The sequence below is a fragment of the Mobula hypostoma genome, chromosome 18 (genome assembly GCF_963921235.1).
Source record: "Mobula hypostoma chromosome 18, sMobHyp1.1, whole genome shotgun sequence".
NCBI lineage: Eukaryota > Metazoa > Chordata > Chondrichthyes > Myliobatiformes > Myliobatidae > Mobula > Mobula hypostoma.
Window position 1 is genome coordinate 33,507,432 of NC_086114.1, and position 21,582 is coordinate 33,529,013.

The 21,582-nt window shown below is 38.4% G+C and overlaps 1 protein-coding gene across 1 annotated transcript in view; it reads left to right on the top strand.

Moving 5' to 3' along the window:
- Window positions 1-21,582, top strand: part of antxr1c (ANTXR cell adhesion molecule 1c) — a 112,905-nt gene that overhangs the window by 66,074 nt on the left and 25,249 nt on the right. Inside the window, exons 15-17 of the mRNA XM_063070671.1 lie at window positions 2,877-2,972; window positions 9,399-9,566; window positions 11,316-11,396. Coding sequence (XP_062926741.1) covers window positions 2,877-2,972; window positions 9,399-9,566; window positions 11,316-11,396 — 345 coding nt within the window. The remainder of the gene's footprint in view (window positions 1-2,876; window positions 2,973-9,398; window positions 9,567-11,315; window positions 11,397-21,582) is intronic.

Genomic DNA, 21,582 nt, shown 5'->3' on the forward strand with positions numbered 1-21,582 from the left:
TGCTCTTGTTTTTATATATAACAATATTCCATTTAGAATTGTGAATTCTTTTAAATATTTAGGTACTATCATTACTAAAAATAAAGATCTTTATAGAGCTAATTTAGTTCCTTTAATGGACTCTATGAAACAATTATTTTCTAGATGGAACCCACTTACACTTTCTTTAATAGGTCGTATTCATGCCGTGAAAATGATGATTTTACCTAGATTTTTATATATTTTTCAAAATATATCTATCTTTTAAACTAAAAAAATTTTTGATCAAATTGATTCTATTATTTCGTCCTTTATTTGGAATAATAGAAAACCAAGAATTAATAAGTATCATTTACAAAAATCTAAAAAAGATGGTGGACTTGCACTACCTAATTTAAGATCGTATTATTGGGCTGTTAATATTCGACAACTATGTTTTTGGCTATATTGGCTCGACAAAAGCCAAAACCAGCTTGGATTGATTTGGAATTAAAAGCTATCAAACAATTTCATTTAACCTCATTATTAGGAGCTCCATTACCTTTACAACTTGCAAAAATTCCAAATTAAGTCTCTACCCTGTTATTAAACAGTCCTTACGGATTTGGTTTCAGCTTCGCAACTCTTAATTTTAAACAATTTAAATTGTCTAGCTCTTTATATCGAAATTTTCTATTTAAACCTTCAATAACCGATCCCATTTTTCCCTTATGGAGAAATAAGGGGATTGGTTTTTTTGCAGATTTATTTTGTGATGGTCGATTGATGACTTTTGAAGAGTTAATTAGCAAATATTCTCTCTCTCATACGCACTTCCTGCAATATCTTCACGTTAGACATTTTTTACAAAAATACTTATCTAAGTTTCCATATATGCAAGAATTTGATTTGTTGGATTCTATTTTGAATATGAATCCTTTAGTGAGAGGTTCCATTGGTAGAACTTATAATTTATTTTTACTACAAAAAGATAACCTCTCACTAAAGATTAAACAAGATTGGGAGAGAGAACTTAATATGACCTTTGTTAATGAAGATTGGTTGCGAGTTCTGAAAATAGTCAATTCTTCTTCGATATGTGCCAATCACTGTTTAATTCAATTTAAAATTGTTCACCATTATTATTTAACAAAGAAGCGACTATCCAAAATATTTCCTAACATAGATAACTATTGTGATCAGTGTAAAACTGAAGTAGCCACTTTGTCACACGTTCTGGTCATGTTCTTCATTAAAACCTTTTTGGAAATCTTTATTTTCTACAATTTCTAAAGCTCTGAAAATTAATTTACAACCTAATACATTGACTGTTCTATTTGGAATAGTTCCACATCATATTCAGGGTATTTCATTTTCAGACCAACATGTAATTGCATTTGTTACGTTGTTGGCAAGAAGGGCTATTTTATTGAAATGGAAAGATACCTCTGTCCCTACGTTAATTCAATGGTTTTCCCAAGTACTGTTATGTCTTAGTTTGGAAAAAATCAGAAATAGAACTTTTGATCCTCGATTCGATTTTGAGAGAAGATGGGGCTTTTTTGCCAAATATATGGTTTTCTTCCGATCTTATTTTATATAAATGTGAATTGGCGGTTGATGATTTTTCTTCTTTATATATATACCGTTTGTAGATGATTGTAAGACGTATTGCTCCGGGAGTTGGTCCCTAATGGTTTTTTTTTCTTTTTTCCTTTTTTTCTGTTTTTCTTTCTCTTGTAGTTAGTGGGTTTTTTCTTTTAGCTAGTTGGGGTTCTCTTTTTTCCTTTTCTTTATAATTTTTTTTCATTATCATATATTTATTAACTGTAGATATCAACTTGTTGAAGTCTTGTATCATTTTATAGCTATAGAAGATTATGTATCAATAAAAAGATTTTAGAAATGAAAAATGAGAAGCAGATATGAGGGGTGTGGTGCAGGTGCAGACAAATCCAGCCCTGAGACACCAGGCAAGGTCATTTCCTTCCAAACAATTGGTTTATTGATCATTACAGAATGTCTCTCTGGTACTCCTGTTCCCTCCCCTATCTCTGCCTCCTCCCCACTCTCAGTCCACAATAGAGATTCATATCAGAATCAGGTTTATCATTACTCATATATGTCATGAATTTATTTTTGCAGCAGCAGTACAGTGCAATACATAAAATTACTACAATTCTGTGAAAACATCTGAGGCTCCTTAGCTATATATATGTGGCTAAGGTTTTTGCACAGTGCTGTATGTGTGTCATTTTTAGTCATAATAGCACTGTTAGACCAGTTTAGTCAGTACAGTATAATTAAGTCCCTAAATTTCAATAAAATAATATGCCTTAGTTTCAGGAAAGCTAAAACAGTAAGAGTTCAAGTTAGATAAAAGAATCGCCTTCTTGTGCTAACTGGGTTATTTAAAGTCAAGGGTCAAGATTTTAACACTGAACTAGCAATAGATCTTTGTCACAGTTCTGCTGAAGTGTACCTCTGTGTAGTGTTGCAAATCTTTTGGACTGAAGAGCTGAACAGTTACAGGGAGGTCTGTGTTTCAGTGTTGATTACATTGAGATACAGTAGACAGAAGCATAATAAAGCATTTGTCCCCACATAATGACTCTCTTGGCATGAATTATCAGAATTTGTTGCTCTGTGAATAGAGCATGAATCAATGCTGATGTTAAATGCCAAGTATTAGCTTTTTCTAGCTTTTTCTTTAATTAGAAAGTTCCAAACAGGACACAGGATTCCTTTGTTTTACTTCAGTATGAACATGCTCTTAGATTTTAGTTAACGCTTATGGTAACTTGGATTCAAAATTGAGGAACACTTGCTATTTGATATTTGCTTGAACTAATTCAGTGTTTGGCAGAATATTCAATGAGATTTTACACCATCTGGCAACTGTCTTTTGTTCTTTGCAGGACTCTGATGATGAATCCATGGCAAAGAAAAAGTGGCCAACAGTCGATGCATCATACTATGGAGGAAGAGGAGTGGGTGGCATTAAAAGAATGGAGGTTATTTATCACGCTTCTTATTGTGATTAAGTTTGGAACGTACACAGGATATTACTTTTTGGAAAATTACAAACAGTCATGAAAATACTTCCTTACTTGCATCATATATATTGTATGTACATGACATGTCTGTAGTTCTTTTATGCTACTTCTATGTTTGATCTTGATACCTTCCTCACAGCTGAGTTTATTCCATACAATCTTGTATGTAAGCTAAGTTAAGCACAATGGAGGAATGATGATGGACAAGGTTCTTGTCTATGATATTTTATCATTTATAAGAATAGCAGTCTCCTTATGAGAGAAGAGGCCTTGGAATTTTTGACTTCCGCAGCTTCAGAGGACAGGAACATTGGTGATTAGAAAGATTTTGCAAATGACCAGCCAGTGGGGTTGGTCTGTGAGCAGTGGGTATGGGTGAGTTGGCGGTACAATGACACTGGATAGAACATGGCAAATATTGCAAGAGATACCAACTGACCTGACAGATCAAGAGACCTAAAAATACCATTGGCACACACTATTGCCTCATTTAGTGTCAGGTTCCCTGAACAAGGCCTGTCAAAGTAAGTCCCAGCTCCTCAGTTAACTCCTTCCTTGATGTCTTTAAGTGCAAGTAAGAATTTTGTATGTGATGTCAGAAAGTGCACTGCACATCATTTGACTGAATGTTTTTACTGTAGAGGTTCAACGCAACTGAATATCAGTGAAACAGAGCTCTCAAGTGAATTAGTGGAAGTGGGTATGTGCACATGAAGAGTTTAATTGCATTTAGCAATTAGGTTTTAACTTTCCTTTTGTTATCTCAGCTTGGAGATGGTTTGTCTGACAGACCCCACCTCACCCCCCCACACCCCCCCCCACCGAAATTGTAGGAATCTGGACGCTATTAAATTCGCTTATTTGTGGAGTCAGCTGTCTGGTCATGGGTGGTGTCAACTTAATGGGATATCAAGCTGCTCCCTAGTGGCACATCACTCTTCCTGAGCACCTTCAAACTACTTCGATACAGCAAACCTCTAAATGATCAGTCTGACTGCTGAGAAACTGGAGGATGTCATGTAGCTTGCATTAGTGTTTCTGCAATTGTCACCTGAACCAGTAGGCACTGTTAATGGGATTGTAAACAAGTCTTTCAAGTCCTTGCAAAGATATACACAGAACCTCCAGAGTGGAGTCTCTGGTACCCTGGCCTATGCAATGTTTTACGGACTTCAGTAATTTCTTTGTCATCTCCTGCATTCATTCAGGCTGTCCTATTTTGCTAGCCACCTCATTATGCATCCACATCTGCCTGCTCATGAAAACCTCCCAATCATGGTCTTTTCCAGGGTCCTCAAATGCAGTACAGATGTCTCACCTCCAATGACCCCCATATTACGTTGGAAACCATTCAAGTTAATGGACTCATTCTGCTTGTGTCAGCCATGGTGGATGAGAAGATAAGGATCCCTCTGCTCAACACGTCAATGCTCTGGCCCTGGAGTTTATACAGTCTAGCACTGGAGCAAGAGGTCAGATGTCCTAGGATCTGACTAACTTATCTCTGACTTGTTCTTTACAATGCACAGTTGTGGAAGTTGAGAACTAGCCGACTCCTGCAGTGAAGTAAGCTGTCATTGCTCCTCAGACCTACTGTACAGACTGACAGTTAGGATGTTACAACTATCTGAGCAAAATATAAAGCAGTGCAGCACTGGAAAATATCATCAGCAAAATCAGATCTTGAGAGCATTCTCACAACTTAGCAACACCTTGTTTGATCTAATATGATCAGAACAAATTTTCATCTTGCTACTTCTACTGCTACCATTGCCTCTGCAGAATTGGAATCGGGTTTATTATCACTATCTTATATGACATGATATTTGTTGTCTTGCGGCAGCAGTATAGTGCAAACACAGAAAATTACTATAAATTACAGAAGAAATAACACTGCAGAGAAAAAGTAATAATGAGTTAGTGTTCATGAGTTCAAGGACCATTCAGAGATCTAATAGTGGAGGGGAAGGTGCTGTTTCTGAATTATTGAGTATGGTTCTGTACCTCCTGTCTGATAGCAGATAAGAAAAGAGGACATGTCTCGAAATGTGAGGGCCCTTCGTGATGGATGCTGCCTTCTTGATGACCCCTCTTGAAGTCCTGGATGGTGGAATGGATTGAGCCATGATGAAGATGACTGAGTCTGCAACCCTTTGCAACCTCCTGTGATTTTGTGCACTGGAGCCTCCATACCAGGCTGTGATTCAACCAGTCAGATTGCTTTCCACTCTACATTTATAAGCATTTGCAAAAGTCTATGGTAACATACCCATCTCTTCAAACTCCTACTGACATTGCCTCCTTCATGATTGTATCCATGTTCTCGGCCCATGATAGAATCTCTGAGGTATTGACACCCACTGGCTCCTCAATGAGGACATGTTCATGCTCTCCCAACCTTCCCTTCCTGAAGTCCACAATCAATTCTTTGGTCTTGCTGTGAGGTTGTTGTGGCAATACAATTCAACTAGTCAATGTATGTCATTCCTTTATGCCTCCTCGTTGCCACCTGGTATTTTACCAACAACAGAGATACCATCTGCAAATTTATAGGATGCATTTGAGCTGTGCTTAACCATACAGTCATGGTGTAGGAAGAATGGATAGTGAGCTAAGCCTACATCCTTGAGTTGCAGTACATTAACAGAGTCGTATGTTAAAACTGATCTTGGGATTCATAAACTTCAAAGTTGCTGTTATAGATGCTGACCCATGTACATTGTTGACTGTACAAGAGTCCAAAGCTAACAGTTAATCCAGCATTTATTTGAATGTAACATCTCTGAATGCCATTGAAATTTCATGTTTTGGGTGAAGTGCTCTCATGGCTGAATAGCTTCCATTCTGTATATGTTGTGAGATGTTGGCGTGAGGCTTGTAATAGTGATAATGCGTATAAGGATGTGTACAGTATAAGGCCATATACAGTATTGTGGACAGTTGCTGATTGATAGGGATTATTAATAAGTGAATCATCCAATTTAATGCATTGCCTGCCGCAAGTGATCTGGTTGATGGTAGTTGAAAATATATTCATGAACTTGACCATGTCATTGTGGCCTGATGCCTAATCTTGAGCATTGTTACTTCCTTGTACTTCCTTCTGAGTGTGGCATTTTGGAAACATGTCATCTCTTCACATCTTCTCATGCACCAAAGCCTTCAGCAAAGCATCTGAGATCCTTAGATCCCACTTTTTCCTGTGTGGTAAATACATTCTGTTCGGATGACCCACCAACAGATTCTGGAGCCACTGTGTACCATGAAATCATTAGAGTCTGAAGCCAGAATTAATTGGTGTGGTGCCTGCATTGGATTAAATGGATGCGGGCTAATTGTGCATTGCTAATTTGTATTTGCTTTTTTAAAGAACTCTAAATTAACAAATGAGCTTAACCGTAGATATTATTTAGAGCATCTTAGTTATTCTTCTAATACATATACAAGAAAAAGAAGTTATTCTTCTAATACATATACAGTGGATTCCAGTTATTTGGGTCATCTGTTAATCAGGGCAATCAGTTATTTTGGACAAGAACAAAAACTAATCAGGAAATTAGCCGGATTCCCTTCATTTATTTAGGACACTGCTGCTTAGTTGGGTCAGGAGACTGTTGCTAAGCAGTTTCTAACTAGTGTCAGTCGCATGCACTTGTATGGCCATTAGACTGAACAACATGCTTCGAGCACACTGTTTTTAAGAAGTTGTAATTTCGTGTGTTTATGCTAAAAAAAAAATCAGCGATTTTTGTCACTGATAGCTGGCTAGAATTAAGCAGTAAGATGACTCAGAATTGTTTTGATCACTGCAGTTTCAAGCATTTAGGCGAGAAACGGCCAGTAGTGAAAATGAAACGATTTCACTACTTCAATAAGTTAGAAAGTACAAAGAACTTAAAGGCATCGGCAATCATCTTGAATGTTACAAAGAAAATGAAGGTTTGGAGGTTGCAATGTTCAACAGCATCTTATGAATGCAGTTCATTATCTGCACTGATTTTGTTCATTTACAGTCAAAAGAATGCAACTCAGATGAATTCCTCCATTAATAAGTATTAGGAACAAAAACACAGTTTTATGGTACTGCAGTTGTTCTGCATTCTGTAATTTGTTCTGTATTTTATTTAAATACATAATTTGTTACTCAGTTTGTCTTTTTTTATATACCTTTTTAACTATTTCCATGAAACTTCAGCTAATTGCAGCAGCCACTTAATTGGGCCAAAATGTGTTTGGACCTGATGTGTCTCAATTAACCGGAATCCACAGTATATTATTTGAATGCAGTATTCTACATCCAAAAACTTTTCACTTCTATGAATAAAAAACACATGTTTTAAGGTTGGTCTTCAGAAGTTGCAGCACTTTCCTAACTGCAGAGATTCATTCCATTGTTTTCAAAAATACTTTATATTTCCAAAAAAGATTTGCAGATACTGTACAACTAAAGAAATCAGCACTCTCATATTCCTTATGACTTAGGAAGGATCTATTTAGCCCTTTGAATCTACACCAGCTCTAAGAGCACACCAATCAGTCCCATTCTCCCTGTAATCTATTCTTGATCATTAGCCCATTGACTCACCTGATTATCTTGCACACAGTTTACCAAGGGACAATTTAAAGTAGGCATTTAACCTACTGGCTTGTCTGAGTTAAGGCAGGAAACCAGTATATCCAGTAAAATCCCAGGCAAGTTGTTGGAGATCAATCATCCCTGTTCCTGGGCATCACCACAGGAAGTCCTCAGTGCTATCTTGTTATCTCAACCATCTTCAGCTGCTTCATCAATGACCTTTCTTCCACGAAGATGCCAGAAGTGCGGATGTTTGCTGATGGTTGCACAATATTTAATTCCATTCCCCAAATCCTCAGCAATTCCTTTGTGCTACCAAAGCTAGATGATAATCAATTTAGTGTGAAGGGGTAATGACCATCTCCAGAGAAGAGAATCTGTCTGTCATTAATATGCAACTGCATTGCCATTGCTAGGGATTCTGCCATCATTCTCCTGTGTCCGCCACATAAACGCAATGGTTACAATTTAATGTCTACCTTAATCAAAGCACAAACTTGCCTGCAACATCACTTTCAGTCAGCTTCTAATTTGACAAGATTCCTCTCTATGTTATTACAACTACTGTCAATAACAGGAAATTATAAACACAGGAGATTCTGCAGATGCTGGAAATCTTGAGCAAACACACACACAACATGCTGGAAGAACTCAGCAAATCAGGCAACGTCACTGTTTTGGGCTGAAGTCCTTCATCATATTTGGAAAAGAAAGAGACAGAAGCCAGAATAAGAAGATGGGGGGGAGGGGAGGAGTAAAGCTGGCAGGTGAGCTCAGGTGAGGGGGAGGATGAAGAAACTTGGAGATGATAGGTGGAAGAGGTAAAGGGCTGAAGAAGAAGGACTCTAGTAAGAGAGGAAAGTAGACTATGGAAGGAAGGGGGGGAAGGAGAGGGAGCTGGTGGGCAGACGAGTAGAGAGGGAAGGAATGATGACCAGAAGGGCAGAGAGAGGGGAGTGATTATTGAAAGTTAGAGAAATCAATGTTCATGTCATTAGGTTGGAGACTACCCAGATGGAATATGAAGTGTTGCGCCTCTATCCTGCATTTGGCCTCATCAAAGCAGTAGAAGAGGCCATGGACAAACATATCAGAATGAGAATAGGAGATCAAATTGAAATAGGTAGCCACCAGCAGATCTTGTCTTTCAAGACAGAGCGAAGGTGCTAAACAAAGCAGTCTCCCCGATGTAGAGGAAGCCACAGCTGGAGCACTGGATACAATAGATGACCCCAGCAGACTTGCAGGTGAAGTGTTCCTTCACCTGGAAGGACTGTTTGGGGCCTGGGATGATGGTGAGGGAGGAGGTAGCACTTGTCACCTCTGCAAGGATAAGTGCCAGAAGGGAGATAAGTGGGAAGGAACGACTGGACAAGGGAGTCACATAGAGAGTGATCCCTACAGAAAGTGGAGAGGTGGGGTGGGAAAAATGTAATTAGTGGTAGAATCCTGTTGGCGATGCCCTTTATGCCATATATTGAAGGTACAATACTATCCTTAGATGCTGTGGCTATGTGTAACCTCAAACCTATTATTGTAGTTGGCTCTTACCTGCTGTCAGAAATAATCCTGCAATTCCTTTTTGTCATAGAGGCAGGATACCAAATCCTAATCTGAAATAAATAATATTATGGCAATTTAACAATAGTGCATTTTCAGAAATAATCTATTTCTAGGCTGCTGGTTCTTGAGAGAGAAACAGTTATTCTGACATTTTTCTTTAAAGGAATTAATTATTTCTCTTTTTCAAGATTTTATAGTTTCATTACTTCTTTATTACACCAAATTTGTTCATTTCTTTTGTTCAGGTGCGATGGGGTGATAAGGGTTCAACAGAAGAAGGTGCAAAATTAGAAAAACCAAAAAATGCAGTCATCAAGATGCCAGATCAAGAGTTTGAACTGTTGGATCCAAAGCCTTACAAACCTCGGCCTTACAGACCACCACAGCAGAGAAAATGGTATACACCAGTTAAGGTAATTATTAACGTGATATTATAACTGATGGTATGGAAATGAACACCAGGTAACTTTTGCCATATATGCTCTCAAATGGCCAGTAGTGTTGGTCTTAACAGCAAAGCAGACTCAGAATGGATGGAAGACAGCCTAGGGGTAGCTGTGGTGGAGATCATTCGAACCAATAATCACTTTCTGTGTGATTCAGCATCCAAAATGGCCCAGCTGTCAAAATGACATTATGATTGAGCTTGACTGTAACTTTTGAACCACCCAAATAGTGCAGACACATGAATTTTGCTGGTCATAGCACAAATTGTTCCTGATATTTGACACAAAATACATGAGATAATTTTGCACTAACCTGCAATGATTTAGATTCATCTTAATTGTTGTTCCATGGGGAATGCATTGTGGCAACAGGGGACATCAGTAATGTCTGGCCATTGACCTGAAAATATGTTACCACTGAAGGGTAGCTGTGTCAAAGAGGATCTTATAGTGTAAAAAGCTGGTAAACCATCACAGATTCTGCATATATACAAGGATTCAATAATTTAGATTATGAGGACACTCAGTCCTCATTTATTGTCATGTAGAAATGCATGCATTAAAAAATGATACAATGTTCCTCCAGTATGATATCACAGAAACACAGGACAGACCAAGACTAAAACTGACAAAAACCACATAATTATAACATATAGTTACAACAGTGCAAAGCAATACTATAATTTGATAAGAGCAGACCATGGGCACAGTAAAAAAATGTCTCAAAGTCCCAATAGCCCCAACGTCTCATGCAGACGGTAGAAGGGAGAAACTCTCCCTGCCATGAACCCCCAGCGCTGCAAACTTGCCGATGCAGCATCCTGAAATCACCCGACCACAGCCGACTCTGAGTCCGTCCGAAAACTTCGAGCCTCCGACCAGCCCTCCGACACCGAGCATCGAGCACCATCTCTGCTGAGTGCTTCAACCCTGCCCCAGCCGCTGAGCAACAGGCAAAGCCGAGGAATCGGGGCCTTCCCCTCCGGAGATTTTGGATCGCACAGTAGTAGCAGCAGCGAAACAGGCATTTCAGTAGTTTCACCAGATGTTCCTCCGTGCTCTACGTCTGCCTCCATCAAATCAGAATTGTACAAGGCACCCTAATTGACAAATAACAGATATTCATCACCGGAGTGGCCGCGTGCGCTGCGTTGCGCCGCTGTCTTCTCCTCTCCTCTTAAGTCATTTAGAATATTTTAATATCAGAATTTTCATCCCTGGTGAGGTTCTCTCCAACCTGCAAACCTTTCAACATATAACACATGTAAAATAAAATTGATATATGTATGCATTTTGAAATATATATTTTAGATAACTTTCAAAATGTGCTTACTACATTTTTTTCTTAGCTACCATTTAATTTGCTTTTGACACAATATGGCACTTAGTACTACATTGACCATGAGACACATGAATACCATTTTAAAAGGCACTAACAGAATAATACATTGTCAAGTGTATCATTGATCAGTACCACATAAGATTTTTATGGGCAACTTTTAAATTAATGGCAATAATTTTAAGTTTTGTCTCCAATCTTAATGGGCAATTTGCTACAATTAGTTTTTTTGTTATCTTTGGAAATGGAATTCCCTTGCCCTCTTCCCCCTATTGTCCCTAAATTGATATAAATGCTGCTTGTTGATAACCAACAGCAAGTATTTTCAGCATATATCTTGGGAAATAATTAATAATAGTTAATAATAATTTATCCAGGGGAAATTGGATGCCTTGTGGGCTCTTTTTCGCAGAGGATATGATCAAGTATCGTTGATGAGGCCACAGCCTGGAGACAAGGTAAGATCAGCTGTGACAATATCTAATCCCATTACTGCTAGAATTCAATTTTTTTTTCATTAGGATAATTGTGTGTATGAACCTTTGTATTTTCCATCACATTCAAATAATTTGATATTATATATTTGAACTTTGGTTTCTGAAGGTAGTCAGACTAAATATGCACTTCTTCATCCTGTTTAAAATGACTTGTTGATATTGGCACATGGCCAATGGTAAACAATCTGAATAAGTATTAAATAATACCCAGTAGCAGACTCTAGAGCAAAGTAGTCTGTTATTGAATATCGAAAGAAATCTCTAATTAACTTCCTTTTAATATCTGACTATAAGCAACTTTTGAAACATGCATTGTTAATACGTACACTAGGCAGATGTATGGACAGAGGGCAAACTCAAATTCTTAATAGTGCAGTATCTGTATCTGGGCCACAATGCTAATTATATTCAAATTAGATTAGGTTTCAGTGTAATCTGACTTCACCCATTTTGTTCAAAAAAAAATCCTTATTTTCATTTTAATTTTATCTGACTTATCAAAATCAAATCAATCTTTCATAGGATTAAAAATGCATAAAATTTAATGATTTTTAATTATTTCATGGTAACAAATCTTTGTTGTTCTACCTTTGGATTAACCATTTTCTTAATATCCTAATTTGAGAACAGATCACCTTGGGCAACTTTTCTATTATACATGGGATCATTTGGACAGTTTAGAGAAGGAAATCTGCTTTATGTACCCAGTCTCACTGATATGTGGTTGCTATCTTAAATAGCCAAGTACAACACAGTGTGATAAAAACAAAGCAGCCTAATCTATTTAGTCTCAACCTAACGCACACTCAGTCCGACGGACACTACATTTTCTTCCTCATATCATTCAGAGCTATCCTCCACAAAGTCAAGCAACAATATTCCATAGCTGTATTCACATAAATGCATATTTCAACTAATAGTCCAGGCTCTTTCATTAAAATTGCTGAGTGTACTATTGCACCAGAAATTTAGACCAGTGAGGTGACAGCACAGTATTCCTAAGAAAACTCAAATTGACTACAGACCTCTTGCAGTCTCATGACATTGATAATAGGCATTGAAACCTCCTGTGATTACCACCCATTACTTTCCCTTAGCATATGAATCAGCATTTTGCCACGATGATATCTCTTGGTGGAAGCATTGGGAGAAGCACGGACACAAATTGTAATCCATCAGTGTTCAAACCAAGAGTAAACTTATTAGTACCATTGCATTCTGGTCACATCCTAGCTCTGAAAGACATGGCAAGTGATGGGAATTTCAACATGAGGGAGCAATCTACTTGACCTGTTACCAATTTACATTTATGAAGGAAGTGATATCGGCAGTTGATATAAAAAGAGAGCTTAACTTTCATAGAGAATCCCACTATGTTAAATAACCAAACACTGGTAAGTCATAAAAAAGTAGAATTATATAATCTGTATCCTTTTGCTTGGACATATCTCTCTTTCTAACATTACCGTTAAGCCTGATAACCAAGCCTGATTAAGTGGAGTTCACAGTAGGCAAGACCGTCAGTGGGAACCCAGAGGAAACATTCCATTTACGGGAGTCATACATCATATAGAGGAAAGTGATTGCATAAGTCATTTGCATTGATAACTCTTCAGATATTGAAGCAGTCCATACCTACTTGCAGCAAGGCTTGGACAACATTCAGGCATGGACTGATATGTATTATGTAACTTAATACCATACAAGCAATGTTCCCTCCAATGCGTGCACACACATCCTTTGCTACTAGTGCACAAAGGAATTTAAACTGCGCACAAAAGGTTGTCACCTTCTACCTCATTTGCATGTTAAGTATATTTCACAACCGTACACAAGCACACTTCTTTCTCCAGTTTCTGATCCGGACAGTGTTGCCAACGTGAAATTTGCAATGATTTGTCTGCAGGTTTTAGAGCTGGTTTATACTGTTTTTATTGAAGAAATGATTGATTCACCATGTCAAGTTCCAAAGAAGCAAAGGGCACGAAGCGCAAATTTAGTTCATTTAAAGTGGAATTCTTAATGAAACAGTAGAAACTGCTACACCAAAAGCTCATGAGGTCAGGAACATGCAGCTACAAGAAATGTTTATGTACAATACAGAAACTGGTGTTATCTGTGTGTATTGCGATGCAAAAGTTGCTGGAAAATTTGTACGTGGAAAAGTGGAGTGATATCTGGAAACTTTACTTTTTAAAGCGTTACTTAGCAAGCAAATCACATATGGACAGTGTGCAAAAGCTCTGGCGAGAAAATATTTCATTACCTACTACAAGCTGCTATGCATGTTCTGTGAGGGTGCAGATGAATGAGAGTGAAAACAATCAAACCCAGAAGAGATCAAAGTTCTTATTGACAGTGTTTTGCCAGCTGAAAAAATGAATACCTCTATATATAAAATTCAGTGTGCACATGTTGTTGCCTCTGGGCAACATATTTCACACCACAAGATTTTTGTACACACTAGTCATTGCAAATTAGAGGGAGCATTGCATACAAATAGCAAGCAGTGGAGATTTCCAAGAATAGAATGATTAACTACATATGTTTAAGTCATTGAATTATCATCTTAATTTCCTAGGTTACATCACTAATCAAAAAAGTAAATGGACCAGATAAATAAATAGAGTGACTGCAAAAGCAAGTTAGATTCTGTGGTGAGTAATTCACCAAATGACTTACAAAGCTTTACACCATCTACAAAACTCAAGATATGATGATATATATAAAATCTGAATTTCCCTGCGTGAATGTAGCTAGCAACCTTCAAGAAGGTCAACACCATTCCATAAAAGCAGCTGCTTGTTGCCTCTCCCTCTACAACATGAAAAATTCAGTGGCTCCACAAGTGGCACACACTGGCTCTCTCCTTAATCCTTTTCCACATGCTGTTAGTTATCCCCATGCTGTTAGTCAATCACTTGCCTCTCCAAATGTGTGTGACCAAATGGAAAATTGTCTAGCTATGCCCTATTCATAGTTGGCCCAGGCCCAGACATCAATGTAGGAGTTCCTAGAGGGAATATCCTCCTTCCAACCATGTATATTTACTTTATCAATGAGCTTCCTATGTGGTGGGGATGTTTGCTGATGCAAAATGTCTACACAGAGTTTACTTTCGTTCACAACTCCTGATCAAATGAATCAGTCCTTGGCTCTACACAACAAGAACTACAAGAGAATGGACTGATAAGTAGCAATTAACATTCTGACCAGAGAAATGTTCTACAGTGCCAATTTCCAACCACCTATACTGACAGTAAAAAAAAATCCCAAGTCAATCAGTCAGCATCTATGGAGTGAGAAACATAGTTAACAGTTCACATCAAAACCCTCTCAACAAAACTGGAGAAGAAAAATATGTGTTTGAGGTTACAGAGAGGGGGAAGGGATGGAGAGAACGAAGGGAAAGTCAGTGATAGGGTGGAGACCAAGGATGTCCAGGTGACTAATGCTTTTGGAGACATCTGGTTACTAGATGGGCAATAGAATGCCAATTAGCTGATATCCTTTTTCTTTTTTCCATTCCTCCCCCCTCCTGCAACTTAAAATGTGTTTGCTGACTTTTTCAGTTGTGATGAAGGGTCATTGACCTGAGATATTATCACTTGATTCTCTTTCCATGCTGTCTGATCAACTGAGTATTTTTAGCACACTTTTATTTCAGATTTCCAATTCCTGCAAATTTCTTTATTTCTCAACCTCTCTTGACAAATTGCTTTACTATTATCAAGTTACCTACATCCTCCAAGTAACAGCTGATCGCAATCTAAATTGGACTAAACCCATACAGTGTCTGTAAGAGCAGTTCAGAGGCTGGGCCTGTTGCAGTGAGTAACTCTGACTTTATACCATAAAGTCTTAGCATCATCTGTAATAAAGCTCTGATAATCCAGCACCCTGGAGATTTTAGTAGTGCCAGACTCGGAGATTTTCCAGACCATTGGAAGTTGTTCCTTTTCATGCCTTAATACACTTTCAAATCATTGTTGTTAGATATTATACAGAGGATAATAATTTTTACATTAAACTGGGTGAGTGCAAAGGGAGTACAAGAAAAAGGATTCTAGTGAGTTTGAAGATAGCTGGAGTAACAGGGTCCTGCTGAGCTTAAAGGGGCTGTGGGAAGAAAAATTCCAGTGGGTTTAAAGGTGCATGGGAAATAGGACCCTTGTGAGTGTGGAAAACAGAACTCCAGTGAATTTAAAGGAAATGCTGGAAACACAGGTCCAGTGTGTTTAAAGAGAGCATGGGAAGATCCCAAGTGGGTTCAATGGAAACAAGGTCCTGTGAGTTTAAAGGGACTGCTGAAAACAGGACCCTGATGCATTTAAAGGAGTATGAAAACACAGGACTCTGGGGGTCAACACCACCTTTTCAGCAACAGTTGGCGAATAAATATAAATAATGACCTTCCAGAAATATTCAGACCATGAACAATAAGTAAACCATAATAAAACCTCTCTCTCCACAATGAGAAGGGAGACTGAAGAAAAAGTATTGTGCACATCTGCACATGTAGACCCTAGAGCATTGGGCTTATGCATTGCAGAATACTGGGTGCTCACCCAAACCACATAAATGAACCTTGCTTCCTCACTGCCTATTGCTAAATGCACAATTGCTATCCTTCTTTCAGACTGTGTTCATACCTTTGCACCAACAGAAACTGAAAATGCTGGAAACAATCAGCAGGTCAGGCAGTTATCTATGGAAAAAGAAACAGAATTAATGTCTCAGATATCCAGCATTGGTATATTTACTGATTTTTGCTCTTTCTACCAGCTGATCTCATTATTATGATTTGTTTCAGGAATACAATACCCACATTAATTTGGCTTAACAAAATCATAAATACAATTATAAATTTATGTACAAACTAAACTGTTTTGGGACATGTATGGTATTTAAAGCAATTGGCATATGCTTTAACAATGAAGTGAATACTGCAGTGTGCCATTTTGCTGTAGTGGTTTACTTCCCAAAGCTTGGCACTACTGAATTGTGGAAGCATTGTTCACTGAACTAAGAGTTTTATTTCAGTGTTTTATTTTTGCACATATCTAACATAAATATATTTATGTGGGAACAAAAATATGTATGTAATATGGTGCCAAGTATTTTTAGTGGTAATTTATTGGCATCTTTTTCTGTTCTGTTAATCATTTGTAAGTGTTTATAGAAGTGCTTCTAATGTTATGCTAATTAAATAGACAGTGTTGAATAGTTTGGTGCTTCTCAAGGAAACAAAGGGTAAATTCTGCATCATATTCACAAGCAGAATGATGCCAATAATGGAATGAACTTCCATATTCTGTGTAATTTGAACTTGTTTTTTTTAAGCAAATCCACCTAAATAAGTTATCCACACTAAATTTACCAGTTAAAAAATGTGGAATGAATCTGTTAGTTGGAAATCAGATAGGAGAGATTAAAAATTCTTTTATCAGTTTGGTGAATATCAGAGCAACCATTTTACAGAAACTTGAAAACAATCCTAGGCATGATATGCATTCCTAATATTTAGATTATAAAGGATAATTATTTAGATGATTACAACATCAGTACTCATGGATAAAGTAGACTTCCATTTGGAAATACTTTGATAAAAATTTTGTCTTTAACTAACTCAATTAAATATGTTTAAATGGCCCAGAAAGTTAATCAAATTAATGCAGTAAAAGTAGTCTGCAGTTTAGAGCTGAAGAAGCTGGGGTCCGGCTATTCTGGGGGCAAGTGAAGTTTGCAGTACTGGTTCAACAAAACAACAACAATTCTATACTCCATCCATCCCCCTCCTGCCCCCACCCACTGCTGTGTCATTCTGATTGGTGTACTAGACATTCTGGAGAACATTTTATGTAATTGCACGTTTTGGCTCTTCTGAGTTTGAGTTGAATTAAAGCTCAATGCATATGACAGGTGACAAAAATTCTAAATGACAATCAGAACTATATATTAATGCTAATGTTATATTTACATAAAATGAAATTCTATTTAGGTGCCACTTTGTTTTCAGTAAATTGGAAGGCAGAGTATCTTCTGATATTTTACTGCCAATGATAACTCGACACATTTTAAATAGATTTTCACATAAACAAGGTATTTTTGCCTTTGTGTATTCTGACTGGAATTCAATTTACGAACTCAGGGTGAGAAAATAAGTTTCATAAAGTCATTCTCTGGTTGCCAAATAGGCTTCAGATCAAATGCTGATTTATATTGTTTCAGAAATAGGGTAAATACAGTAGTTGTCAGCACTTGCCTGTGTCTTTATAAAGGACAGAGCACCACATTCTTGTCAACAGACATTTTTGGGTGATTGATCAATGGTGTACTGATGTGCAGACCTATGAAAGTATTCAGTTTCTTAACATAACATATATCTAAGTTAAAAAGGTTTATATAATACTTGTCTTTTGGTTTAAATGAAGATGAATATTGAAACTAATGTCTTGAAGCAGTGATAAACATCAGGAAAAATATGATCCCTGCTTTTCTTAAACTACAGAGTTAAGTAAGCGTCAGGCAGAACCGAGAGAGAGAGAGCAGGGTCAAAGTGTAAGATAGATGACTTTTCACTGGAACACCTGATAATAGAAAACATAGAAAACATAGAAAATAGGTGCAGGAGTAGGCCATTCGGCCCTTCGAGCCTGCACCGCCATTTATTATGATCATGGCTGATCATCCAACTCAGAACCCTGCACCAGCCTTCCCTTCATACCCTCTGATCCCCCTAGCCACAAGGGCCATATCTAACTCCCTCTTAAATGTAGCCAATGAACTGGCCTCAACTGTTTCCTGTGGCAAAGAATTCCACAGATTCACCACTCTCTGTGTGAAGAAGTTTTTCCTAATCTCAGTCCTAAAAGGCTTCGCCTTTATCCTCAAACCGTGACCCCTCGTTCTGGACTTCCCCAACATCGGGAACAATCTTCCTGCATCTAGCCTGTCCAATCCCTTTAGGATTTTATACGTTTCAATCAGATCCCCCTTCAATCTTCTAAATTCCAACGAGTACAAGCCTAGTTCATCCAGTCTTTCTTCATATGAAAGTCCTGCCATCCCAGGAATCAATCTGGTGAACCTTCTTTGTACTCCCTCTATGGCAAGGATGTCTTTCCTCAGATTAGGGGACCAAAACTGCACACAATACTCCAGGTGTGGTCTCACCAAGGCCTTGTACAACTGCAGTAGTACCTCCCTGCTCCTGTACTCAAATCCTCTTGCTATAAATGCCAGCATACCATTCGCCTTTTTCACCGCCTGCTGTACCTGCATGCCCACTTTCAATGACTGGTGTATAATGACACCCAGGTCTCGTTGCACCTCCCCTTTTCCTAATCGGCCACCATTCAGATAATAATCTGTTTTCCTATTTTTGCCACCAAAGTGGATAACTTCACATTTATCCACATTAAATTGCATCTGCCATGAATTTGCCCACTCACCCAACCTATCCAAGTCACCCTGCATCCTCTTAGCATCCTCCTCACTGCTAACACTGCCGCCCAGCTTCGTGTCATCTGCAAACTTGGAGATGCTGCATTTAATTCCCTCATCCAAGTCATTAATATATATTGTAAACAACTGGGGTCCCAGCACTGAGCCTTGCGGTACCCCACTAGTCACTGCCTGCCATTCTGAAAAGGTTCCGTTTATTCCCACTCTTTGCTTCCTGTCTGCTAACCAATTCTCTACCCACATCAATACCTTACCCCCAATACCGTGTGCTTTAAGTTTGCACACTAATCTCCTGTGTGGGACCTTGTCAAAAGCCTTTTGAAAATCCAAATATACCACATCTACTGATTCTCCCCTATCCACTCTACTAGTTACATCCTCAAAAAATTCTATGAGATTCGTCAGACATGATTTTCCTTGCACAAATCCATGCTGACTTTGTCCGATGATTTCACCGCTTTCCAAATGTGCTGTTATCACATCTTTGATAACTGACTCCAGCAGTTTCCCCACCACCGACGTTAGGCTAACCGGTCTATAATTCCCCGGTTTCTCTCTCCCTCCTTTTTTAAAAAGTGGGGTTACATTAGCCACCCTCCAATCCTCAGGAACTAGTCCAGAATCTAACGAGTTTTGAAAAATTATCACTAATGCATCCACTGTTTCTTGGGCTACTTCCTTAAGCACTCTGGGATGCAGACCATCTGGCCCTGGGGATTTATCTGCCCTTAATCCCTTCAATTTACCTAACACCACTTCCCTACTAACATGTATTTCGCTCAGTTCCTCCATCTCACTGGACCCTCTGTCCCCTACTATTTCTGGAAGATTATTTATGTCCTCCTTAGTGAAGACAGAACCAAAGTAATTATTCAATTGGTCTGCCATGTCCTTGCTCCCCATAATCAATACACCTGTTTCTGTCTGTAGGGCACCTACATTTGTCTTTACCAGTCTTTTCCTTTTTACATATCTATAAAAGCTTTTACAGTCAGTTTTTATGTTCCCTGCCAGTTTTCTCTCATAATCTTTTTTCCCCTTCCTAATTAAGCCCTTTGTCCTCCTCTGCTGAACTCTGAATTTCTCCCAGCCCTCAGGTGAGCCACTTTTTCTGGCTAATTTGTATGCTTCTTCTTTGGAATTGATACTATCCCTAATTTCTCTTGTCAGCCACGGGTGCACTACCTTCCTTGATTTATTCTTTTGCCAAACTGGGATGAACAATTGTTGTAGTTCATCCATGCAGTCTTTAAATGCTTGCCATTGCATATCCACCGTCAATCCTTTAAGTGTCATTTGCCAGTCTATCTTAGCTAATTCATGTCTCATACCTTCAAAGTTACCCCTCTTTAAGTTCAGAACCTTTGTTTCTGAATTAGCTATGTCACTCTCCATCTTAATGAAGAATTCCACCATATTATGGTCACTCTTACCCAAGGGGCCTCTCACGACAAGATTGCTAATTAACCCTTCCTCATTGCTCAAAACCCAGCCCAGAATAGCCTGCTCTCTAGTTGGTTCCTCAACATGTTGGTTCAAAAAACCATCCTGCGTACATTCCAGGAAATCCTCTTCCTCAGCACCTTTACCAATTTGGTTCACCCAATCTACATGTAGATTGAAGTCACCCATTATAACTGCTGTTCCTTTATTGCACACATTTCTAATTTCCTGTTTAATACTATCCCCGACCTCACTACTACTGTTAGGTGGCCTGTACACAACTCCCACCAGCGTTTTCTGCCCCTTAGTGTTATGCAGCTCTACCCATATCGATTCCACATCTTCCCGGCTTATGTCCTTCCTTTCTATTGCGTTAATCTCCTCTTTAACCAGCAACGCCACCCCACCTCCTTTTCTTTCATGTCTATCCCTCCTGAATATTGAATATCCCTGAATCCCTAATATTTTTGATGAAAGGTAATTGATCTGAAATATTAACCATGTTGCTGTTTCCACATATGCTGTCTGGTCTACTGAGTACTTCTAGCATTTTAGACAACTTGACAAAATAGTATCATTATGTTAACATCCCCACCGCTACACCCCTTCCTGTCTTTATAAATTCAACTGGACCATCATATTTATGACTACAAGCAGATAATTTCATAGTGAACAATTCATCCCCTCACAACCCAAAGCCTTTCTGTCACCTACCGATAACACTCCGATAACCTGGCACCCTTGGCATTTCAGTAGTGGATGCTACACTTCTTAACTCCCAAGCACATTTTCAACTTATGTTATTTTTAGAGGTTAAGCAGTAGAATAATAAACTTTATAGTTAACTGGATTAGTATAAGGGGAGTGCAGGAAACAGGGTCCCAGTAAGTTTAAAAACATCAGCCACTAGGTACCTGGACATTTATAATACATAGGGAATTGTAAGGTACTGTAGAAAACTAAAGAAACGTGTTTCTGTTGAAGTCAGTATAATGAATAACTTGGGAGCAACTTAGAAAGATAGACTTACATAATGTTGTTTTTCTCCTCTTGGTGCTGGTGGTTGTCAGAAAAGGAACCTGGTAACAGACTAACTTGGCTGAGTTTTCCTGGTAGGCAGCGTCGATCCCAGGGGATCATGGGTTTACACCTCTGTGTCCTCTCCAGGGTGCAGGCCTGGGCGGGAAAATTTGAAGAACCGGCTGTTGCCTATGCAGCGGGTTCTCCCTCTCCACGT